General features: G+C 38.8%; 2 protein-coding genes and 1 long non-coding RNA gene across 5 annotated transcripts; 2 read left to right on the top strand and 1 right to left on the bottom strand.

Moving 5' to 3' along the window:
- Window positions 1-10,854: 10,854 nt before the first annotated feature.
- Window positions 10,855-12,392, bottom strand: Prosalpha5 (proteasome alpha5 subunit). The gene is made up of 3 exons (XM_033468296.2): window positions 12,238-12,392; window positions 11,273-11,833; window positions 10,855-11,162 (listed from the first exon to the last, which is right to left on the bottom strand). Exons 2-3 carry the CDS (start codon window positions 11,831-11,833, stop codon window positions 10,995-10,997), a joined length of 729 nt encoding a protein of 242 aa, XP_033324187.1. The 5' UTR covers window positions 12,238-12,392; the 3' UTR covers window positions 10,855-10,994.
- Window positions 12,393-12,569: 177 nt separating this feature from the next.
- On the top strand, window positions 12,570-19,047 carry LOC117219270 (ataxin-10). Of its 3 annotated transcripts, none has more exons than XM_033468281.2 (5): window positions 12,571-12,797; window positions 12,864-13,825; window positions 13,901-14,169; window positions 17,611-17,674; window positions 17,809-19,047. In XM_033468281.2, the coding sequence occupies exons 1-5, from the start codon at window positions 12,682-12,684 to the stop codon at window positions 17,997-17,999; spliced, it is 1,602 nt and encodes a 533-aa protein (XP_033324172.2). In that variant the 5' UTR covers window positions 12,571-12,681; the 3' UTR covers window positions 18,000-19,047. The 3 variants fall into 3 exon arrangements, with proteins under 3 accessions (XP_076379433.1, XP_033324172.2, XP_033324164.2); XM_033468273.2 differs by having other exon boundaries at window positions 12,572-12,797; window positions 12,864-13,831; XM_076523318.1 differs by lacking the exons at window positions 17,611-17,674; window positions 17,809-19,047 and adding an exon at window positions 17,216-17,588 and having other exon boundaries at window positions 12,570-12,797; window positions 12,864-13,831.
- Window positions 14,176-17,019, top strand: LOC143259773 (uncharacterized). Its single transcript, XR_013033774.1, has 2 exons — window positions 14,176-14,700; window positions 14,780-17,019. It is a non-coding gene; the product is annotated as an uncharacterized LOC143259773 (long non-coding RNA).
- Window positions 19,048-21,406: the final 2,359 nt, after the last annotated feature.

Raw genomic sequence — 21,406 nt, 5'->3', positions numbered from 1 at the left:
AACGAGCCGCAAGGCTCGAATAATCGTCTCTCCTCATCCCAAATTGTCCATTCTTGTGTGCAAGCTGAGGAGAATTTATTGCACCGCGTAAATGAAAAGAAGCTATTATGAATTTAGAATTAAAATGGTTTCGAGTGCAAAGCGTAAACGATCAATGACGCTTCCAGGTTGGCTCTGCCGCGAGAAACTTTCTAATTAGCGAACCAAATCATGGTTTCCATATGATAATAGTAAGTTGGAGCTTCCACGAAGGCTCATTGGCGAAAAAACGTTCGAGAACGTGTACGCGGAAGAAAGGAACGTTTAAACTTTCATCGGAAATTGATGTTTTCGTATCACCGTCGACGGCAACAAGAAAAAAAACGCTGTAGAGCTGGCGCGCCGGTCGTAACGCAGGTGTTCGTTGACAGTCGAATTCCTCTCGATTATCTCCGAATAACTTCGAACAAGCCCGAAAAACGCTGGAACAGTACGTTGACATCCTTCCGTCGGCGTTTTGTATTTCGCGTATTCATTCGCGTCGTAAATCCATAAAATCCGCGGTTTACTCGCGATCGTTTCCGCAAGGATTTATCGCGCCGTGAAGCCGACGAAATCGTTTAACGTCCGGCACGGCGCGCATTAATATCGTCGCGAAAGCGTTTCCGATGGTGACAATTATTTATTACGACGTCGCCGGCGCGGCATTCCGGCACGGTCGTTTAATCTCCGCGGAATATTTCCGGCGGGAAAAGCGGCCGCGTCAAAAAAACCGCCGCGCTAACGCGATAACGAGCGGACGGGGCGCGCTTTCTCGGGCGGAAACCCGCCGCGAGTTTCACTTTAGCAAAATTGCCGTGTCGTGCGGACACGGCCAGTGACGCGGGCGAGCAACGGCCGATGAAAAAGTGCCGAAAAGTAAAACGAAAAACGTGAGAGGATTACGTGAACGATCCTCTTTCACTCGCTTCGGAGAAAGAAGCGGCGCGGCGCGGCGCGCCGAAGAGGATCCGCGAACGGTCCGCTCGCATGACCGTCCATTTCCGCATTCGCGTCACGGTGCAACGATCTGCCGCAGAATTGCCGACGCGTCTTGAGAAATCGCGGACCAGCGGAAGCTACAGCCGGAACACCGGATAAAAGCGCGAGATGAATGCGCTCGTCGATCCCCTGCCCCCACGACGCGCCGTTCCCGGCTCTCAAGCTCGAATCAATCTTAATCGCCAATTAAATGCACTCGACTACGTGCCCAAGAAAGCATTACTTTCTCCGTGGCTTCTGAGCCGGCGATCCTTTCCACGTCTGATCCACTCCGCGATTCGATTAAGCGCAGTTCGCACTCTGCTATTACCTTTCGATTGCCGGCTGCGAAGCGCTTGCGTTTTTACGATCGCAGAATTACTCTGGAGAGGCGGAATCTATTGAATAGGATTGCGAATACGTCGGAGATAGACAGGGTGAGTCGCCAATTATTTTTTCCGCGTGTCTGATTTTTCTCAGGTTTTGTTCAGCGTCGAAACTACAATGACGGTCAAAATCTATATTAAAATATATGTTGTAACGAAGAAGACGCGGTTTCATAATTTTTATTTCAAAATTAACGAAGCTATGAATAGATTGCGGATCATAATGCGAAATAAAAACTATCTACCTCAATTTCAAAACCTCAAACTTGAAATAGTAGTTTTTTTTAGTAATAGATTGCAGGTCTTTATGCAAAATGTCAATAGACATTTTTAATTTGTTAATTAAAAAATTAAAATTAAAATTTGTTAATTTTAATTTTTTAAAATGTCAATAGACATTTTAAAAAAATTGTCTACCTCAATTGCAACAAACTTGAAATAGTGGTAAAATAGTAGTTTCTTTTTCTTAATGCGTCTAGTAGGTTGAAGATAATTTAACAGCTTTCTTAAAGTCTTATAATCTTTCCATCTTTATGTTTTTCTCGTAGACGCATAAAATTCGCAGGTCAGTTGTGAACGCTCGCTTGTACGAAAAGATCGAGTAAACTTCTCATTTCAAGCACACGCTGTAACCAAAATGACTAAAGATCTCAAAAAATTCGATCTTCTCATCCTTACAAAGCAATATTTAATGATTTTTATCATTTTTAACGACTACGTGATCTGTTATGTTATCCTAGACAATTTCGTATTCTTCAGGCATTTGACAAAATCGCTGATTCTGTCTTTCGTGCGATTTAATTGTAAAAATTGAATGTTCGATAGGTAAAAAGACTTTTATATCGTTCAAAGTGTTCAACGCAGACATTTTTAAACGATCTCGAAAATCTACTGAGCAGATCTCCACTGTCATCCTCGAGGCATACTCTATGCAATTAGAGAGAATACGACGAGAATACGTGATTTGTGAAATACCGATGTATCTAAACAACTAACATTGTTATTTTATTTTTAACACTGCAAATAATAACGGCGAATGATCAGATAACCAACGGAGTGTGAACATACCGCGATTTCGACATTTTCAATTCAACGCGCGTGAAACGTCAATTTAGAAAAATTTTCCATCAACTATTCAATCGTTGCAATTATGGCGAAAAATATGTGTCAAAACTTTAAAGTGACTCGCTCAATCTACTCATTTGTGTAGTCATTCTATCGTTTCGTGTTGGTTTTACGGAAACTTCGAGATTACAAAATGTCGTATGAAATGTTAGGTTTCATGCCACATTGATAATTTGGAGTAACCACGATTAATGTAATCTGGAATACTCTCAAGCGTATCGCAATTTATTTCATGGGAAACGGGTGGGCGTTACCTTGACGCAATAAGTCGACATTGTGGCAGAAATGCGTGCACCGTGACCGAGTGCAGTCAATGTTTAACCGTTTTTAGCAATTCTATGTGTATTTATTTAATTTTCTCTTACTGGTTACATGTGGCTTTACATTGTATTAAAATATATATATATATATATATATATATATATATATATATATATACTATATACTATATATATATTACATTAATATTTCTATATTATATTGTATTATAATATATTATATTACCTAAACAAAAATTCAGCAGTTTTTCGGTATTATTAAGCAACTTTCTTCTTTTAATCTATCTCCCCCAAATTTCTTTTCGTCATAAACAAAAACCGGTTCTTTCTTTCACTTGTCTCGCAATAATCATCGAACATTTTAATTCTCTATAAAATCTAATTTTATAACATCGAACGCTGGCAATGAACCCATTGAAACAGATAAACGTTCGAAAGTTTCTCGCTGCGTAAAAACAAATGCTCGTTTTCCACGTATCGCTCTGGCCGCTACAAAACTAAAACCAGAAGTACCATTCATTTCAGTTCGATCGTTTCGTTCGTATTTCCGATCGATTTCGTTCCTACAAAAAATGCGAAAATTAAGCTTTGCCCGTTCCTCGATTGCAATTTACGTATTCCGTTGTAACATCGTTTCGTTAACAACGGCCGTGCCGCGTCATCTCGCAGAATCGACCGAGGCATCCGATCGCGCCGCGATATTTCATCGCGCACGTTTAACGGATCCGTCATTGCCGATGTCAAGCATTGTTTCGCCGTCGGTTATGTAAAAAGTTATGCGATGCGGGAACCGCGAGTTACACGCGATACATAACCACGACGAAACGCGAAAGTGTGCGCGCGGCTCGGGCTCGTCTTATTAAGCGAGCGGAGACTTTCGTGAAAGTGAAAAAAATCGCGACGATTCCGCCATGCGTGAATTATAGCTGTGTACGTAGGCATCGGCTCCTTCCTGCATCGGGATCCCGTGTACTTCCGGTTTTCTATCGACGTTTCAGTAATAAGAGGAAAGTTTCCCCTCGTCCTGCTTCTTTTTTTTTTCTTCTCTCCTTCCTCTCGGTTTTATACCCGGCGCGCCGACTCTGTGTTCGGGAGCTTACGATGATATTACAATCCCATTAACTTTTACTCGGACATTATTTTTTCGTCTGCGACCGATTCGATTACCTCGTACGTATCGCCTGTTATGTCAGACATGGACGAACCTCCGGAACACTTTCATCGGGACCGACGATGAAAGTTATTCGTGAAACGACGCTCGTAAGCGCTTAAACGTTCACGGCGGCGTTTATTGGCGGGCTCGCGAAAGTCCGATGATCTAATTTTTAATGCACCGCGGTAATCTGCTTGACATCATCGTCGTTGAATCATAGTTGTCGCGCGGAATCTTAGAAAATCCTGCGACGGTTACGCAGCTTTTGGGATCTTCGAAATCCGAGCCGGCTGTTTCTCCCGTTCTTATTCACTCGGGAAAACTTCGGAATAAGATTGACACGCACATCCGACGATCTACGCGAAGAAAACCACAAGTTGTTTCACATTTCAGCCACTCGGCTGGCGCAACGTAGGTGCGAATATTTAATGTTCCTCCTTCGAATCACGTTACGTGCAATCCCTCCAACGCACTGCATGCTTTCTACACTTCCATTTTACAAGAAATCATTTCCCTTCTTCGCACTATCAGCTGATTAATTGTTCTCGAGGAGAACTCTTAGCAACGCTCGCGTCGATTCCTCGACGTTCGAGGCATATTGCGGCATTTCGCAGTGTTCCGCTCGATGAATAGAAATTCGACGTGTGAAATCACATAATTTTTCTGTCATAATTATATTTAACTTGCATATTAACTTTCGCTGAATACGTTAGAGCCTCTCTTATCCGAACGATTATTTTTGTAATATCCTGATATCGAGACGCGTAAGTGCGGTAACGTATTTAAATAATACAATGATCAGATAATGAAACGTTTGGACAACAGAGTACTGTAAAAATAAATGTTCGTATAAGGGAGTCTCTTGTTAAAATTAAAACGCGATGTCTGTTACTATCTCATATTTTTTAATTTCCATAAGTTGTCTTTAACATTGCAATACCTTCGAAATTAATAAGTAATTTTAATACAATAGCAACAAATTGTCCCAATCTTTTACATAAAATGTTTATCAACTTCGAGGTGATTCTAAAAAGAAAAGGTATCGAGAAATGTACACGTAATTTTTTGTACATTACTTTTGGACAAAATTACAAAAAGAAAGAAACTAATGACAAAAAAATTGTCAATACATACAAAGTTATGATTATTTGTTACGAGCTCGTATACGCTACATTGGCACAGGAAACATTACTCGATACTCAATTAACAATAACAAGCAGGTACATACTCGGTAAGAGTTAAAGGTGACTACGATCATTTTTTATGATATTACATATATTTTTTGGCGCCAATCTATGCATCTTATACTGTCAAAACAATTGAGTTAGACCGTGGGTCGAAAATTGATTACCTTATCAGTTATCATATTTGTCCGAAACGCGCGTATGATTGAAACACTGTGCAATCGTCCGAAGACATAAGATCTGCTTTTTCGAGAAACGCGTTTGCTATAATTCCCGAGGATGTTACGTTTCCATGACGGAGAAGAACAACAGTTTCTCAGCTGAATCGCAGTGAAAGCAAGCACGCTACGTTGCTACCAGTTGAACGCTCGCTGGATTAGCATTTAAATAATATCTGGGTATTCAACACGACCGTCCCGAAGGCCGAACAAAATCGGCCCGCGGCAATTATAAAAATCCGTTCCGCCGGTTAAACATCGATGAAACGACTACGTATCGTTTATCGTGTGCCGGAAGTAAGCGACAGAGCGCCGCAACAGGCGGCCGAAGGATCCGTTTGGAAATTCGCTCTCACTTCTCTAGGATCGATGCGATTTGCACTTGTAAACACGCACGCATACACGGAGGCGAGACGCGACGCTTTTTCGCATGTGTGCACCGCGATCACTCGTGCACCCGACGAATGAATCTTTCATGGAACAACATGACTTTCCGTCATTCGTTCCGTGAATGATAAACTTTTAAAGGTCCCGAAGAAATCCTTGGAAAATGCATGAGACTCGTAAATGTTTTCCGTTATTAATGGCGACCACGGATTTCATGCGTCCATGGTAAAATCGAGTGGCTGCGATTTGCAAATGGACGGGAAATTAAAGAAATTCAGAAATGTTAATGTATTATCTTTGATCCGTTGATATGATTAAAGAGAATGACTGGCGTATTACTTTCGATCCATTAACATAATTAAACTTTCTATTTCTTGAAATTGGTGCACACAATTTTTATACTGCACAATAATCCGCAGTCTATTAATGTTATCGCTTCTCGGCCTTATGGCTAAGATCAAAGTGTAGTCTATTAATGTTGACCGAAGTGGTAGAAACATTCCTTGGATTTCTCTAAATTGATGCAAAGATACGCGTAACGGTAGACGATAACATCGCGTCAAAAGAAAATTAAAAATGACGTCACAGTGCTACGAACTTGTCAAGTACGTATTTAATTCATATCTCAGACAATCGATGCAGACAATTGTTATTTTGCGCTGAGAGATTCTATTCTAGTCCGACTGAGTATTTTCATTCTTAACGCGTTGATCACCGACTCACGATCAAACACCACATAAACCCGACGACATTAAAGCAATTTATTTGACAGCGCAAAGACGGTAAAATTACACATCATATTATTAACACCAAACGATGTCTAACAGTGACCGGTATATATCGTCTTATCAAGACCGAATTCACCTAGATTTCTTACAATTTTTATAACGTGAATGTTCATTCTTGTGAACTTGACATTCCACAGTTTTCAACAAATTGAACAGCTCGTGACGAATTCAATCGTACAGAGCGAAACATGTCGGAGATCTTCATTCTCGTTAACTTAACACTCCATAGATCTAGAAAAGTTAATCGCGTTGTCAGTCGCACGGAACGAATAATTTCAACAATCTCACGACGGGAGAAAATCAAAATCGAAAATCGAAGGTTGAAATCGAAATGAAAACCGCATGAACCGACCTATGACCTTACAACAGTTATAAGTAGACCGCGGAATTTTGTGCTCGATAAAAATGTTCCAAGACGACCGTTAGAATCGGCGATTAAATGAAAATCGATTGTTCCTTGCGATAATTTTGTTGCGCTAAGAATAAAGCGCGACAAAATATCGTGAAAAATTTTCTCTTTGCGTCTTTACAATTTTATATAAATATCTCGGCGACTCATTTTTGCCACGAGTGCATAAAATCCGCGAGTCTAGTTGCGGGAGTGCCCATAAACTGTTTGAGGAACCGAAACCGATATCATAACAGTTTCCAACCCCTGATTCGCGAGAGGCAGAACAATGTTCGGGGAAAACGGTGGCGCCAATGAAAGGCGAGGTATATCCAGGAGTTTCCGTGACGGGGAGATCTGAATCGCGTAAATTCAGAGGCTGAAACCCATTATCGAGTTTCCCCCGCGGCCAACCGACCCCCTCCCCCGTTTAACCCCCGTTCATCCCCCGTTCGCAGGCTCGCTGACGGAACCGTAGGGAGGAGGAGCCTTTCATCCAATGCTGCGGGTGTCGGGGCGCGACTGTGAAGCGAAGGCAATTATCGTAGCGAAACTTGAACGTGGCGGCTTCGAGGTTGGTCGACGCCGAGACTCACAACGGTGTGGGAGTGAGTGTTTGGCGTCTGATACGACGGGTCAGGTCCCGGGGGATTCTCAGGGACTCAAACGGGACTATCCCCGGCGCTCTCGTCGCAGTTAATTACGGAGTCCTCCTCCTCGTTCTCCTTCTACTCCATTTCCCTTAGCCCGGCGACTCCTTCCTTGAGCCCGTATCACTATCGGGTCTTCCTCTTCATTGTTGGACGTTGACCTCTCTCTCCTCGCAGCCCTTTTTCATGCCTTCCGGTACGCCTAATCGCCTCCCGATCGAATTATGCATCCGTTAGATTTACACGAGCGCACGTGAAATCGCCGATTTCTTCAGAATCTTCTTCATCTTTTCAAGCTTATCGATTAAATGGATTTTAACAGTAAACCAATCACGGTAATAAGTACCCGTTTCTTATTTAATATACTTGTATAAATTCCATTGTGATAAAAACTTCACGAAATCTAGACGATTTCGATCTTCTCGCTTTTATGAGGCAATGGAAGTTGATGCAGATGATTTTGTTTGTGCATGAAGTATGCTGTCATTGTTCCTAAATGATTGCTTCTTATAGATTATTTCATTGCTCACGTTGCTGTGAGATGATAGACAGTAGAACCTGGATATTTTAATTCATTGTTATTTAAACGTGTTGCACCATAGCGTGCTGCATCATAGATCGAGGTAAGGCAAATGTACATAGAACTCAATTTGTTGTGCCAATCAGTAAAGATTTAATCTAGCACTATTTGGTTGAGTAACTGTGCTTTTTTGGGTTGTTTGATATGTAACTTCGTTTTTTCAACAAAATTTCGTTTTGCTAGGGTGTCAAGCACTTGCCAATAAAAACCAAGACTCCTACGAGCAAGACTTCTAGCAAAATGTTGAAGAAGTTTCGACATCGCTGAATCTGCCATAGATTTGAAAAATTGATCTATGGTCTTCTTTCGTTGTTTTAATGGTGTTTCGAATGAAAGTTGCACAGCCATCTTGACAATAATATAAAATAAATTTTACACAAGAATTTTATAAGACCGAATTTGTTTCTCATTCTTGTTCCATAAAATCGCCAAAAAACAATCGTACAACTTAACTTCAATCTTCGAAGCTATGTCAGATTCAATCACGAAAAACTGCATCAGATCGCGACATTTTTAATAGTCTTCTAACAAACGTATAATAAGAATAAACTTACTCGAAAGAGAATGAACGATGAATTTTGCGTTTGAAATTTGAACGCTCCAAAATGAAATTGCTCTCAAAAACTACGTTTGTTGTCGTCTAATTCTTTGGCACGAAATTATAACATTTTCAACGATGTCCCCGTTACATCATGGATTCTGGTTATAAAAAACCACAACTTTTCACTTCCCATCATAAACTAACATGATATTGGATCGTTGTGCACAGAGTAAAGTATGCAAGTCATATTTAATGACCTAAAAAATGATTTTACTTCCAATCTTTCAATTCCATGAAATTGAATCGCGAGTCAAGGTTTTTTAGATATTGCGAACTTTTTGAAAATGTTAAAGTGTTGAAATACTTTTTGGCGGCACTGTAAGTGGCTTCGACAATCAGTGGACGGCAGAGAGTATCCCCCTGTGGGAATTCGAGCGAGCGAATCGTAGCGGGATTGAACGCTTGAAATGGAATAATATCCAATAATCTGGCGGCTGAGAGAACGGGATAAAAAGGGACGTTTTATCAGAACATCGCAGTAACCGAGCGGTGCCCGACCATTTCCGCTGGCAACAGTTCGCTGGTCCGTCCGTCCGTCTCCCCCCTGGCGAAATTAATTATTGATTTCGGATACGGGCGTTCACAGTCCGAAAGCTTTTAATCGAAAACGAACCATCCGTCGCGTTCGTTTCCGTTCGCATGCGAATCCAACAGCGACAAGGTCCGGGAGCTTATGTGTGCGCCGCCTTTCAGAAAAATACCACTTCCGTAGATAAAATGGCACCGACTGGAGAACACCCCTATTGTCGATCCGTAGATTTTTACGTATTATGTTACGAAATTATTGCGCGGTTTTCTCGCGACCAAAAACAGATTAGTATTGCGAATGTTACGGAGAAACGTATGGTCATCCTCTTTTTAGTTATTCCATGGGGTATTCCAATCTTATTCCATTCGAGTAAAATGGTCGGAGTTCTTAATTAAAATACTCTGTGATCGATGTCAATTTTGTTGCTTCGTTAGAGAATGCGGAAATTGCAAAATTTTCCAAATTCATAATTTTTTTAAAAGCTGTCGCGATTCGAAATCCCAGGCCATTTCAAAGTCATTTCTTCTTTTAATTCGTTCAAATTGCCATGTTCCTCTGAATTAGTAAATAATTAATTGTACTAATACAACTGCATAATTGTGTACAGTTCTTTATAATTTGTTTTACTAACGCGTTTCGTTGCAGTTAATTTGAAAAATGTTTGAAATTTGATCACGTAAACGTGCTGCAAGCTATCTATGATATTGAATTAAAGAATTATGAATGTACCTCGGAACATGTTCGTTCACGAAAATACTTGAACAAATCGAAACGATGTAAAAATATAACTTACGATGGAGGATTTACTGTAATGTACGCGTGATCAATAATCGATCGATGATTTTCAAGTGTAATTTATTCAAAAAAAGTCAGAACTTTCTGAACAATGTAATATGGTGAGATAAAATTGGAAAATGTCCTAAAAATATTGTTTTATTCTTTGGAAGTAAGCAAATATCTTCGTGAACGATTGCACATAGTAACTTTACGAAAACAATGTACTATGAACAAGTATACGAATAATATGAAAATAACAAATATAAACCATATAGACTAAAGAGAAATAAAATCAAAAAGCGTGAAAAATAAAATATATAAATATACATGAACATAGTACACGAATGAATGATCGAATAGGTTGAACACGATCTTTTATTACTAAGGATAGAAAAAACAGTTATAGGATAGGAAGTAAAAACCTTGAGAAAATGAAGCTTTTCTGAATCCTTCACTCGTTAATGGATATGGATGGGACTGGACCGGAGGTATTGGATCCTGATCTTAACGAATCATCTCTTGACGGTTGTAGGTAATCGATTAACTAAATTAAAAGTTGAAGAAACATATGAATCATGTACATATTAATGTAATTGAAATGAAGTTTAAGTACTACTTTATAAATGATACGACCATGATTAAATTCGACACTGTGATACCAAAAAGAAAGTTGATTTCAATGTGTTAGATTCTACGCACAAACATAAAAATTGGGAATTCGTGTAAAGGATTGATTGATATTATTAAACCTATTTCTTTACTATCATTAATTCTGTTTTAGCAAAGAAAAAAAAAGAAAAATATAAAACCATTCATTGCATAGAAATTACATATTCTTTATGTGAAAAACGTATGTATAATTTGCAATTATACAGCATTCATATTTCTGCTGCAAGTATTTTCATGTACCAATGTCAATTAATTCAACATGTATATTAAACATTATAGGGTTTAAGCAATGTCTTTAATCACCTCCTGTAATTCAGGTTTTGTAAACATGTGAAATAGTTTCTCAGGTGTCATTGTCATTACTTCTATGTTAGTGTCATTCAGTTTCTCTTCCATGACCTGCTTCAATATTTTTAAGGCAGCTTTGATTGCTTCTTTAAGCGTCATAGACTGAAATCAATGATAAAACAATCAAATAACATTTTTGTCATTTCTGCTATAATCAGTTATTTGCAGCACAAAATATTAATGGATAATTATAATATACTTCTTGTACTTACCTTGTGATATACTTCTTGTAGATTTTGTTGTGCACCTTCGCTTCCTGAACCGATGGCTTTTGCGTCGAACTCGATGAAAGTGCCTGAGGGATCTATGTGATATAATTGAGGTCCTTTTTCATCAATTCCAGCAAACAACATTGCTACACCAAATGGTCTGGACATAGCACCGCCATCATCATCTCTATCTCCAAATCGAATAGCTAAATTCGATACTGCCTGTGCGGTGGATTCTACAGACATCTTTTCGTTGTAAACAAACCAATGGTTTTGACATTCTGCTCTAGCACGATCGATCATTGTCCTAGAGTCAGCTATTAAACCAGACGCAGCACATCCAATATGCTTATCAATTTCTACAATTTTTTCTACCGTTGTAGGCTCCATTAAAGAAGAAGTTATACGCTTTTCAACGGCTAACACTACTCCCTCAGATGTTGCAATCCCAATGGCAGTAGAACCAAGTTTTATCGCTTCTATAGCATATTCAACTTGGAATAATCTCCCTTCTGGGGAAAAAGTGTTAACACCATGATCATACTCTGAGCGTGTTAGAAACATCTGAAAGTAAAAGTACATTCATAATTAAAGATTATCCCACGTTAAAATAGATATTCGTCAGTGTTTCATAAAACCAACTATAATTGATTTGTAATGTTTATCGTACTGATTACAGTTAGACACAAAGTTTTAGGTTATGATATATCATTTTATGTATAAACAAAGTTATTATTACTTTAATAACAATGTGTACGAGTGACACATTTTTAATATAATTCACATCATATTTCTGGAACAATTTTAATTTAAAAATGAATGAAATATTCAGTATGTACCTAAATAGGTGTGAGGTTAGATTGGAATGACATAGCAAAACGATCAGATTTACTTTACTGACAAGTAAACACAAAGAATTAAATCTATTTTTTTATTTAATTCATTTCTTAAACAATAAGGATGTTTACCTTCAAGTTCTTCCTTCACTTCTGTTTAAGTTCCTCGAAAATTATTTTAAGCCGACTTGACAAACGCTAGTCACGGAGGGACTTGAATTTAATGGCGGGGATAAATCCAGGGACGTGATCTTCGTTCGTGGTTCCTTGTATATTTTATGCACTGTTACAGTTTTTTTGTTAAACATTTTATTTTCTTTCTAACAATATTTTTAATTAATCGGAAAAAGCTATACAAGTTGTCATCAGTTTTTAACTTTTATAGAATTTTCCGAAGAAAATACATGCGATATGAACTTAATATGGACGAACCGAATTTACAGCGACGTAGACAGTTTTTGTGTATTTTGTCTATGGTTTATAGTATGAATTGTATTTGAACAGGGTGGCCGAATTGTAATGAGTAAAATAGTTTATAAAATTCATTGTAAATGAATTTGTCAGTGATTTATTATAATGAATACTAGAAATATTGATCTTTTACCTCAATTTGAATCTGCTTTTACTGAACAAAAGTGGGACAAATTGTTAACTCTCCTTAACCCTAAATCATTTGGAACTCTTCAATCGGAGTATGATTTCAAATATTATGCGAATTTGAAATATTAATTAAATTTAATAAATCGTTAAATTTTCAGGGAGGTGATAGCTTTTCCAATCGTAGCAAAAACTGCAGAAATTCTTACAACAAAAGATCTTCATGTCCCGAACAATATAAAGATCGCATGTTTGAAATGCTTGGGAAATACTTGTTTTAATGCCTATACACATAGGGAATATAAATCAATTGATATTCAACCTGGAATGTGCTGTCATGAATTATATTCCAGTTTAGTTACAAACAATGGAAGTTTGAAACACATAGGAAGCTTAAATTCTTATCCATTCCATTCACATTTTCCTTATGAAGGAATTATAAAATGGACAACAGACCTCATCAAGTCGTGTAAAATTGACGAAGATACAACAGACGAACAAATAGAAATACTTAGATTAAGTATTCAATTTTTATGCAATTTATTCTCATTTGCATACAAAGATAAAAGTTCCCTGGATGAACATAATATTCCCAAATTTTTATGCGACCCTACTTTGAAAGATATAATAAGAAATTTAACTCAGTCGGAGCATACTCCACTTGTTAGAGTTTCATGTATATTTATTCACAACGCCTTGAAAGAATTCCAAGGTCAGAGTTTTACGAACCAAGAGAAAATCCTATTGTGTTCGCAACTTTTGAAACCAATTAAAGAAGGCTTCGATAGTGCAAAGAAAGCTCTGATGAATCTAATTTGTCAAGCAGATGTACTAAAGAATGCATACAATAATTTAAGTGTTGAGGATAGATTATATTTATTAGAACTGGTATATAGTGAAATCCCTGATGCCTTGTGTAGTTCTAAGGAGGAGCTTCAATTTACAGAAGACATATTTCTATTTCTATCTGAAAGATTTTGTAAAATGAGTGACTTAATCTTGAAAACCGCTGATTCATACTTAGACAATATGGAGCCAACAGAAATCATTATCCTTCTTGATATTCTTGGGTCTGTGACCTCTGCTTCATACTTAAAGGATAATAGATCTTTACTTATTAATTGTACATGTAATTATGCTTGCATCTAAATGTTTACTTCCACAATTTAGCAAATACCTAACAGTGTGTGTTTCACAGATCTTTTGAAATCTATACAGGAGATTGGGAAAGCATCAAATAACTACTTCACTCCGATGCAAAAGCTTAGCGATGTAGCTCAAATGATGCAAAATTCCAAAATCAATGAATCAGAAGAAAATCCAACCACGGAGAAACTTCAGAAAACCGAAAACAAAGGAACAGAAGAGAAGAGAGATTTAGACGGTCACCCTGCTTTTGGTTTCAAAGCCGGGTTGATAAGAATTATTGGAAATATGGTGCACAGGAACGAAAAGCTCCAAGACCTGGTAAGTACAAATCTGTTTCACTCGCTTTTAGATTAAATCTTCATACCTTGCTATCTTAATAAAATACCGAATCACTAAACAAACTGCAAAAGGATGCTTAAAATCAGGCAATTTTTAGAATTTTCTTTTTAAGAAAACTATAAAGTGATGATTATTAAAACTTTCAAGATATTTTAGTTAATGTTCAAGGAATAAGTTTTCATTCGTTCCATCAAAAATATCTTTAATGTCTAAGCCCCTTGCAAATAATAGTCCGAGTTTAATAAAAATCAAGGTAAATAAAAATCATACCATATGCTCCAGATGTTTAACAATACCTAAGAAAATTGTTCATTATTTGGGTATTATAAAAAAAGAGTATGAACGCAATAACGACTGTAGGAAAGCAATCGCGTTACCCTCTGTCGGCACAGCGAACACCATCCGAAGATTACGTTCTAGATCATGCGACCCGTAAAGTGGCGCCTCTATGCGAAAGCGGTGATCCATGCAACTGCTACGTAGAATTCTATATCGATGAGAGAAATCCTGGTAAGAAACAGACGATTGGGCAAGGAAGCTCTTGAACCTCTTACAAGCCTCGTTCGCTTTCTGTAGTCTCGTCTTTCAGACAATTATTCATTCATCAACCGGGTCCATGTAAGACCGCTCCGCTCCATAGATCATTCTCTGACACCTGAAAAAAAAGAGAGAGAAAGAAGAAATGAAAAAGGATGGACGTTCAGTTGTAAATAAGGTTCTCGGTGCTCGGTTTTTATCGCGCCTTATGCGTACAGGGTCATGAGTGATCGCCATTGCCCCTTATTGATTTCATCTCTTCTACGACGGAGATAGGGTACAAAAGAATGAGCGGATCGCGCGTTGCGCACTGTTCAGCCGCGAACAAAGGAAAATTAAGTATCCTGTCCGGCGTCGAAGACGCGGCAATTTGGCTGGCATCGGATACCACGTTAATATATTAGCGGGATCGAAGTACGACCGCTTTCTGTTACGTTCGAATAATTTTATTGGCACGGCCGCAGAAGCGCGAATACGAGGTCTCGATGCTGTTGCCGGCTCGGCTGTTTCTTCTTCCTCCACCACCGCTTCTTTTTCCCTCGGGTCTCTTTGTGTTTTTATTTGTCCTTTTCCAGGTGTCGAAGGCGATCGTGTTCTTAAATTTCGTTCTGTAAACACGCGTACCCGGCCGTTCTTCATGCACGGTCGCGAAACGCTTATGGTCGCGCCGCGATCGCTCGTAAAATTACGCGCGCCGATCTTCTGTTACAGTGTTAACAGATTCCCGGCGTGTTCGCGACTTGTTTCGCTGGGAGCAGTCGCGATAATAACACTCCTGTGCGCTGGCACGTTTATGACAACCAGCCGATCATTTTCGAGAGTTTATTTCGCCTTCGATCGCCGTCGATCGATCCTTTTTTCTTCCTTCCTCGATCGTGATCTTGAACGCGATCCTCGATTTTGCAAAAGTTTCGTCGATGGGCGAAAGTGCAACGACTGCAGCATGAGATACGCGCAGCTCTCGCATTCTTACCTGCTAATCGGCGAAATATACGGTAAATTCTCCCAAATTGTTCATTTTTGTGTTCAAGTCAAGGGTCGAATAGAGAGAATTTACTGTAGTAGTGGAATAAATCCTCCCAAATTGTTCATTTTTGTGTTCAAGTCAAGGATCAATTAGGGAGAATTTACTGTAGTTAGTGGAATCAGAATATATTTACATACGTTGAAAAATTTACTGACTCGTTTTGTGGTGAATTTTACTAGGCTTTGCAGGATTTAAACAAATTGGAGGAGTAGTCACTAGACTGCGGATTTTATGCATTTACAAAAATAAATAAATATATAAATATGTCAATTACAAAACTGTAAAAATTTGAGAAGAATTCAACCGTACTGATCATATTATTGTCGACGTATTGAAATGGTTAAAAGAAAAAATGTATTTTCACCTTACTTCTGCCTCGAACAATCGACACATACAAATCCGCAGTCTAGTAAACACTGTCTTGACACTAGAACTACCAGACGGTTCGAAATGACATGACAATTTCGTCCGCAATTATTAAAACCATCAAAATGTTTTCGCGTGAAATCTCTGAGCGAACTCATCTATTGAAGTACACGTAACAATAAAAATTGCGCTTCAGCAAATGCATTCCTGTCGTTATTAGACATGTATAAAGCAACATAAATCGGTCGTGTCTGATGCTCGGTACATTTACTGTTAAATTATAACTTTTCGCTTTCCTAGTGCCGCTCCTATTAAAAAATATTCCTACACGGAAAAGAAAACTTATATTTATTGTATACGTACGTTTGTATGCTAAGCATTAACAACAAACAACAATAGAATATTGTCCGAAATCTTCACCATCGCGATGTGACAATTTTACTCTCTAGCAACGAATTATGCTTGACTCGTAATCTCGTAGTACAAAAGAAATAACGTCCAATGCAATTGAAAACCTAGAGAAACAAGCATCAGAGCACCTGAATTAGTTATTTAGCTATTTAAAATAACTAGAAGCAACTGACAATATTATTTACTGTTTGAAAGCTTCGCTGCAATTCGACCTAGTTTTTCCATCCATTTCAATCGCATTTCGTTCGCGTTACGTCGAAACCAACAAAATTCAGAGTTCTAGAGGATCGAGTGTCACGGTAACCAAATTGATTTGTGGACAACATGGCGCTCGGTTGACAAATATTAGGTCTACCGAAAAGTTCTGTCCGATAGTGTCACTTCAAGTTTCAATCCATATGCACATGTTGATTTGAGACATATACGACTATCTCTCTTTATCATTGCATTTACGCGCATGTACTCTCCCAAATAAACTGAAACAAAGATGTCTCGTGTCATTATTAAGCGAGACGCGATCGTGAAAACATGGCTACCGATGATAATGCCAGACCACATGCTGCTTCGGCGACTCGTCAGAAAATCGCAGAGCTAGGCTGGGAAATTCTGTCGCATCCACCATACTCCCCAGACCTAGCACCCTCCGATTATCACTTGTTTCTCTCTTTGCAAAACTTTTTACAGGAAAAAAAATTCAAAACTGAAGCTGATGTCAACCAAGCACTAGTCGAGTTCTTCGCCTCTAAAAATAAATCATTTTTTAAAAATGGAATTTACAAGTTGCCATCGCGCTGGCAAGAAGTCATAAGTAACGATGGAAAGTATATTTTATAATAAAAATATTATTAAATGTATGAAAATTGTGTTATATTTCAATTCAAAAACGGACAGAACTTTCCGGTAGACCTAATATAAGGCGAGCGAACATGTTGTTCTGATCGCGCGTTGTTCCTGGTCGTCGCGCGGATTTTACGCGGCGTCAAGGATTTTTACATACGACGTAATAATCGTGTAATATTTAATGCGTGCTCGGCTGTGGCCGGGGGCATAAGTTGTGACGACGTTTGGATGGTTTTCAGCTCCGTGAAATGGACGTGATACCTCTGCTCCTGGACTGTTGCAATATAGACGCGAGAAATCCCCGTAAGTATATATTGCCGATTCGGTTCTACGTGGTTTATCATATATCGTGATTACCGTCTGCGTCGGCCGAATGATATTTTAACCAATTAACGGCGGCTATTCCGCGACACGATTAAATTTTCTTTAACGCCCAGTTATAATGCAATGGACGATCTTCGCGGTGCGGAATTTATGCGAGGCTAATCCGGGGAATCAAGAGATCGTTCGGAATTGCTCCAGGATCGGAGTCGTCGAGAACAACGTGCTGCAAGAAATGGGCATGACGCTGCACGAGGACGAAACTGGTCGGCAAGTTGGCGTCGTGCCTCTGGTTCGTCACGAGTAGACTGCCAATTGGAAACGTTTTCCACCCAGGCTAACCGAATATAACATAATATATTCGATTGTTCTAATGTTTTTTTAGTATTTTAACCCTTTGCACTCGAAGCCATTTTATCTGTAAATCTGAATTAATTTTTCCGACTTATGGTATTTCCATTTTATACGACAAAGTGCATTCTACGCGTATGAAATCTATAGTCTCGCGACTCGTATAACAGTTAGACTTTTAACCATTTTTTTACGTCTAGTCTTTTGTAATATAAAAATTATCTTGGAACGCGATGTAACAATTTTTTAATGGCGCCTCAGAGTCACCACTTGAGTGCAAAGGGTTAAGTTTCAGCTGTTCCTTTCTATTTGCCTATTCATATATCACTAGTCTACTGTAAAAACGAGATGTACGAGATGGCATTATATTAATGAACATCTTTATGCGGAATAGAAGTTTTGCAGATCAGTTGCAAAATAATTTGCTTTAATAATTTTCATTGAATTAAATAAATTGAAATTAGTACACCAACGTTCTTAGCTTCTTCGAAACTCGTCGATGTTTCAAGCTTCATACACCTATTTCTCGCCATAATCGCATTTTCGCAGTCTGATAATGAATCTATTGGGATAAAAGTAGATGATCCGTCGAGTAGAAAATTATACTCTAGTGCCTTTTATTTACACGATCCATCAAAAAAAAAAAGTAAAACACGCTAGTGTTTATGTTGTAACATACTCGCCACGAACTTGAAGCAACAATGCAGGAGAAATATTACACAAAGCTATTTAATCCTTTTGGATCGACGAAATCGTACGAACACGAAAATGTTCGGAGTTCGATTTTCATAGCGGCGACTAAACCTAAATGACCGTAAATCTTCGCGCGAAATGAAAACGTTGTGCATCAGTTGTGCAATGAACAGCTATTCAATGGCGATTTATTTCTCGTAATTGACAAGTTGAATTGGAATAATGCAACAGGTCTTAAATTCTCCCGACGTTTGTACGGTTCCGTGTAAACCCATAACAATCGTAACAAATAAATCGAAGTTATTCCACGATCTCCAGAAAGCGAATAAAACGTTTTGCACGAAAACACGAAGATCATGATCCCTGTCCCAATCGTCCATCGGCGTTCGCATAAAGCTCGACGATCGCATTTCTCGCGAACACGATCGCCGGCCGTGTGCGATTACACAGCTCCTGTTAATTATTTGACTATTTACTGGCGTGCGACCGTACGTGCGCCTACTATCAATAGCTCACCGGTATCGGTGATCTCTTTATCGCGAGTTAGGCGCAATAATTATTCGAGGGTTAGGCCGGCCGCGCGCGTATCCGCGCCGCGTGTCGACGGTAAAATAAGCCTGCAATTATAGCGTACATGATAGGCACCATTACATGAAATATGATATCGTATTGCATAAAGAGACATTATATCTGCATTCATGGCCGAGTGATTTACGGTACAATGAGAGCCGCCGCGGAGTTCACGGTCTATTAGCAGTTACAAATGCAGCTGCGCCGGCCTGTGTATCGTAATCGTCATGCGAATCCGTTTTTCAACGTGAATCCGCCGAGCGTGATCGATCGCCGGCGCGAAACGACGCAAAGCGGCGATCACGGTCCTTAACTTTCTAGAGCACCATGATTTTTCGGATCTGTAAAGCTCGACGTTGGGTCTACCGGACTCGTTAAAATGACCGCGTGCGATTGATAACATTTTATTGGGTTGGCAACTAAGTAATTGCCGATTTCAGTTATAGATGTCTCTCACTCCCATTTTTATGATATCCGTAAATGTTATATTATAAAATTATTATTATTATTATTATGTTATTTTTTATTATCCGTGAATGTTAGCAACTGGACAAATTGAATGCAGCGGTCAAGGAAAAGCGACCACAATGCTATAGTTAGCTTGCTGACTTTTTTAACACCCAAAAAATATAGTTCAAATGTTATTTCAGTTTTCTAAAATGGCACCAAAATGGTACCAGCAGCATACAACAGATAGTTTTTGCATGGCACCAGCGTGGTGCCACCGGACGGCATAGTGTTAATATTGAAACCAATAAAAGGATTAGCTTCAGTCTCAACGAGGAGGTTTTGATAATATATTGGGTTGGCAACTAAGTAATTGCCGATTTCAGTTATAGATGTCTCTTACTCCCATTTTTATGATATCCGTAAATGTTATATTATAAAATTATTATTATTATTATTATTATGTTATTTTTTATCATCCGTGAATGTTAGCAGCTGGACAAATTGAATGCAGCGGTCAAGGAAAAGCGACCAGAATTGGTCGATCGTAAAGGTGTCATTTTCCAGCAGGACAATGCTAGGCCGCACACGTCTTTGTCCACTCGGCAAAAATTGATGGATATTGGTTGGGAATTGATGTTACACCCACCATATAGCCCTGATCTCGCGCCATCGGATTACCACTTATTTCGATCCCCGGACAACTCCCTTCGTGGTAAAACTTTTAACGACGATGACGCTGTAAAATCTCACTTAACTCAGTTTTTGGCCGAAAAGGATCAGACTTTCTACGAGCGTGAAATTTTCAAGTTGTCGGAGAGATGGGCAAAAGGTCATCGAGCAAAATGGAAAATACATTACAGATTAAACTTTATCCCAAGTAAAAAAAAATTTTTATTTCATTGAGCAAATCGGCAATTACTCAGTTGTCAACCCAATAATTTACGATTATTCCGATCGCCGAGATACATTTACGAGTAGACCGCGGATTTTATGCATTTGCAAAAAAAAGGTGGTAGTTGAAACGATAAGAAGACCGAATGAATTTACGAGCGTCGACGTACCGAATGGATCATGTCGATATTATTTAAGAAAACGATGGAGACAATTCTTATTTTGCAGAAAGATCCGTCGTCTGTTTACGTGTTTATTTATTCTTGCCTGTTCCATCGTAAGACTCGTTAAAAATCCGAATAAATATATCATCGGTACTTTTATAAAGTAATGGAAAACAGTTGCCACCAGCTTCCTAAGACAGAAGATACAGCCAGCAATTATAGGAAACGCGCTCGGGAGTCTGCATAAAGTGATTTTCGTGTTATATTAATTTCATCGTTTTTCCTCGGTTTCTCCGGAATATAATTAGTTTTCGGTCTGTTCGACGCAGGGCTCGTTAATTATCCCATTTTTCCCCGTTTTATTATCATCGATAAAATGCCGCGTGTCCGGAGGAAAATAAGAAAGCGAAAAGTTTCAGAAAGAAGCAAAGTTGAAAGTGGCTCTCTAAAGGCATTAAATTATGAAGAAAAAAAAAGGACACTTATGAAATTTTACGAGCATTTAAGCAGTACGAATCTGTCGAAATGAAAGCGGTGCGCGCCCGACAAGTATTGCGGCTACCGCTGGCTCGTTTAATTGAACCCCCTTAATTGA

This window comes from Megalopta genalis, chromosome 6 (assembly GCF_051020955.1).
Source record: "Megalopta genalis isolate 19385.01 chromosome 6, iyMegGena1_principal, whole genome shotgun sequence".
Classification (NCBI taxonomy): domain Eukaryota; kingdom Metazoa; phylum Arthropoda; class Insecta; order Hymenoptera; family Halictidae; genus Megalopta; species Megalopta genalis.
This window is presented reverse-complemented; position numbering and strand designations above follow the sequence as displayed.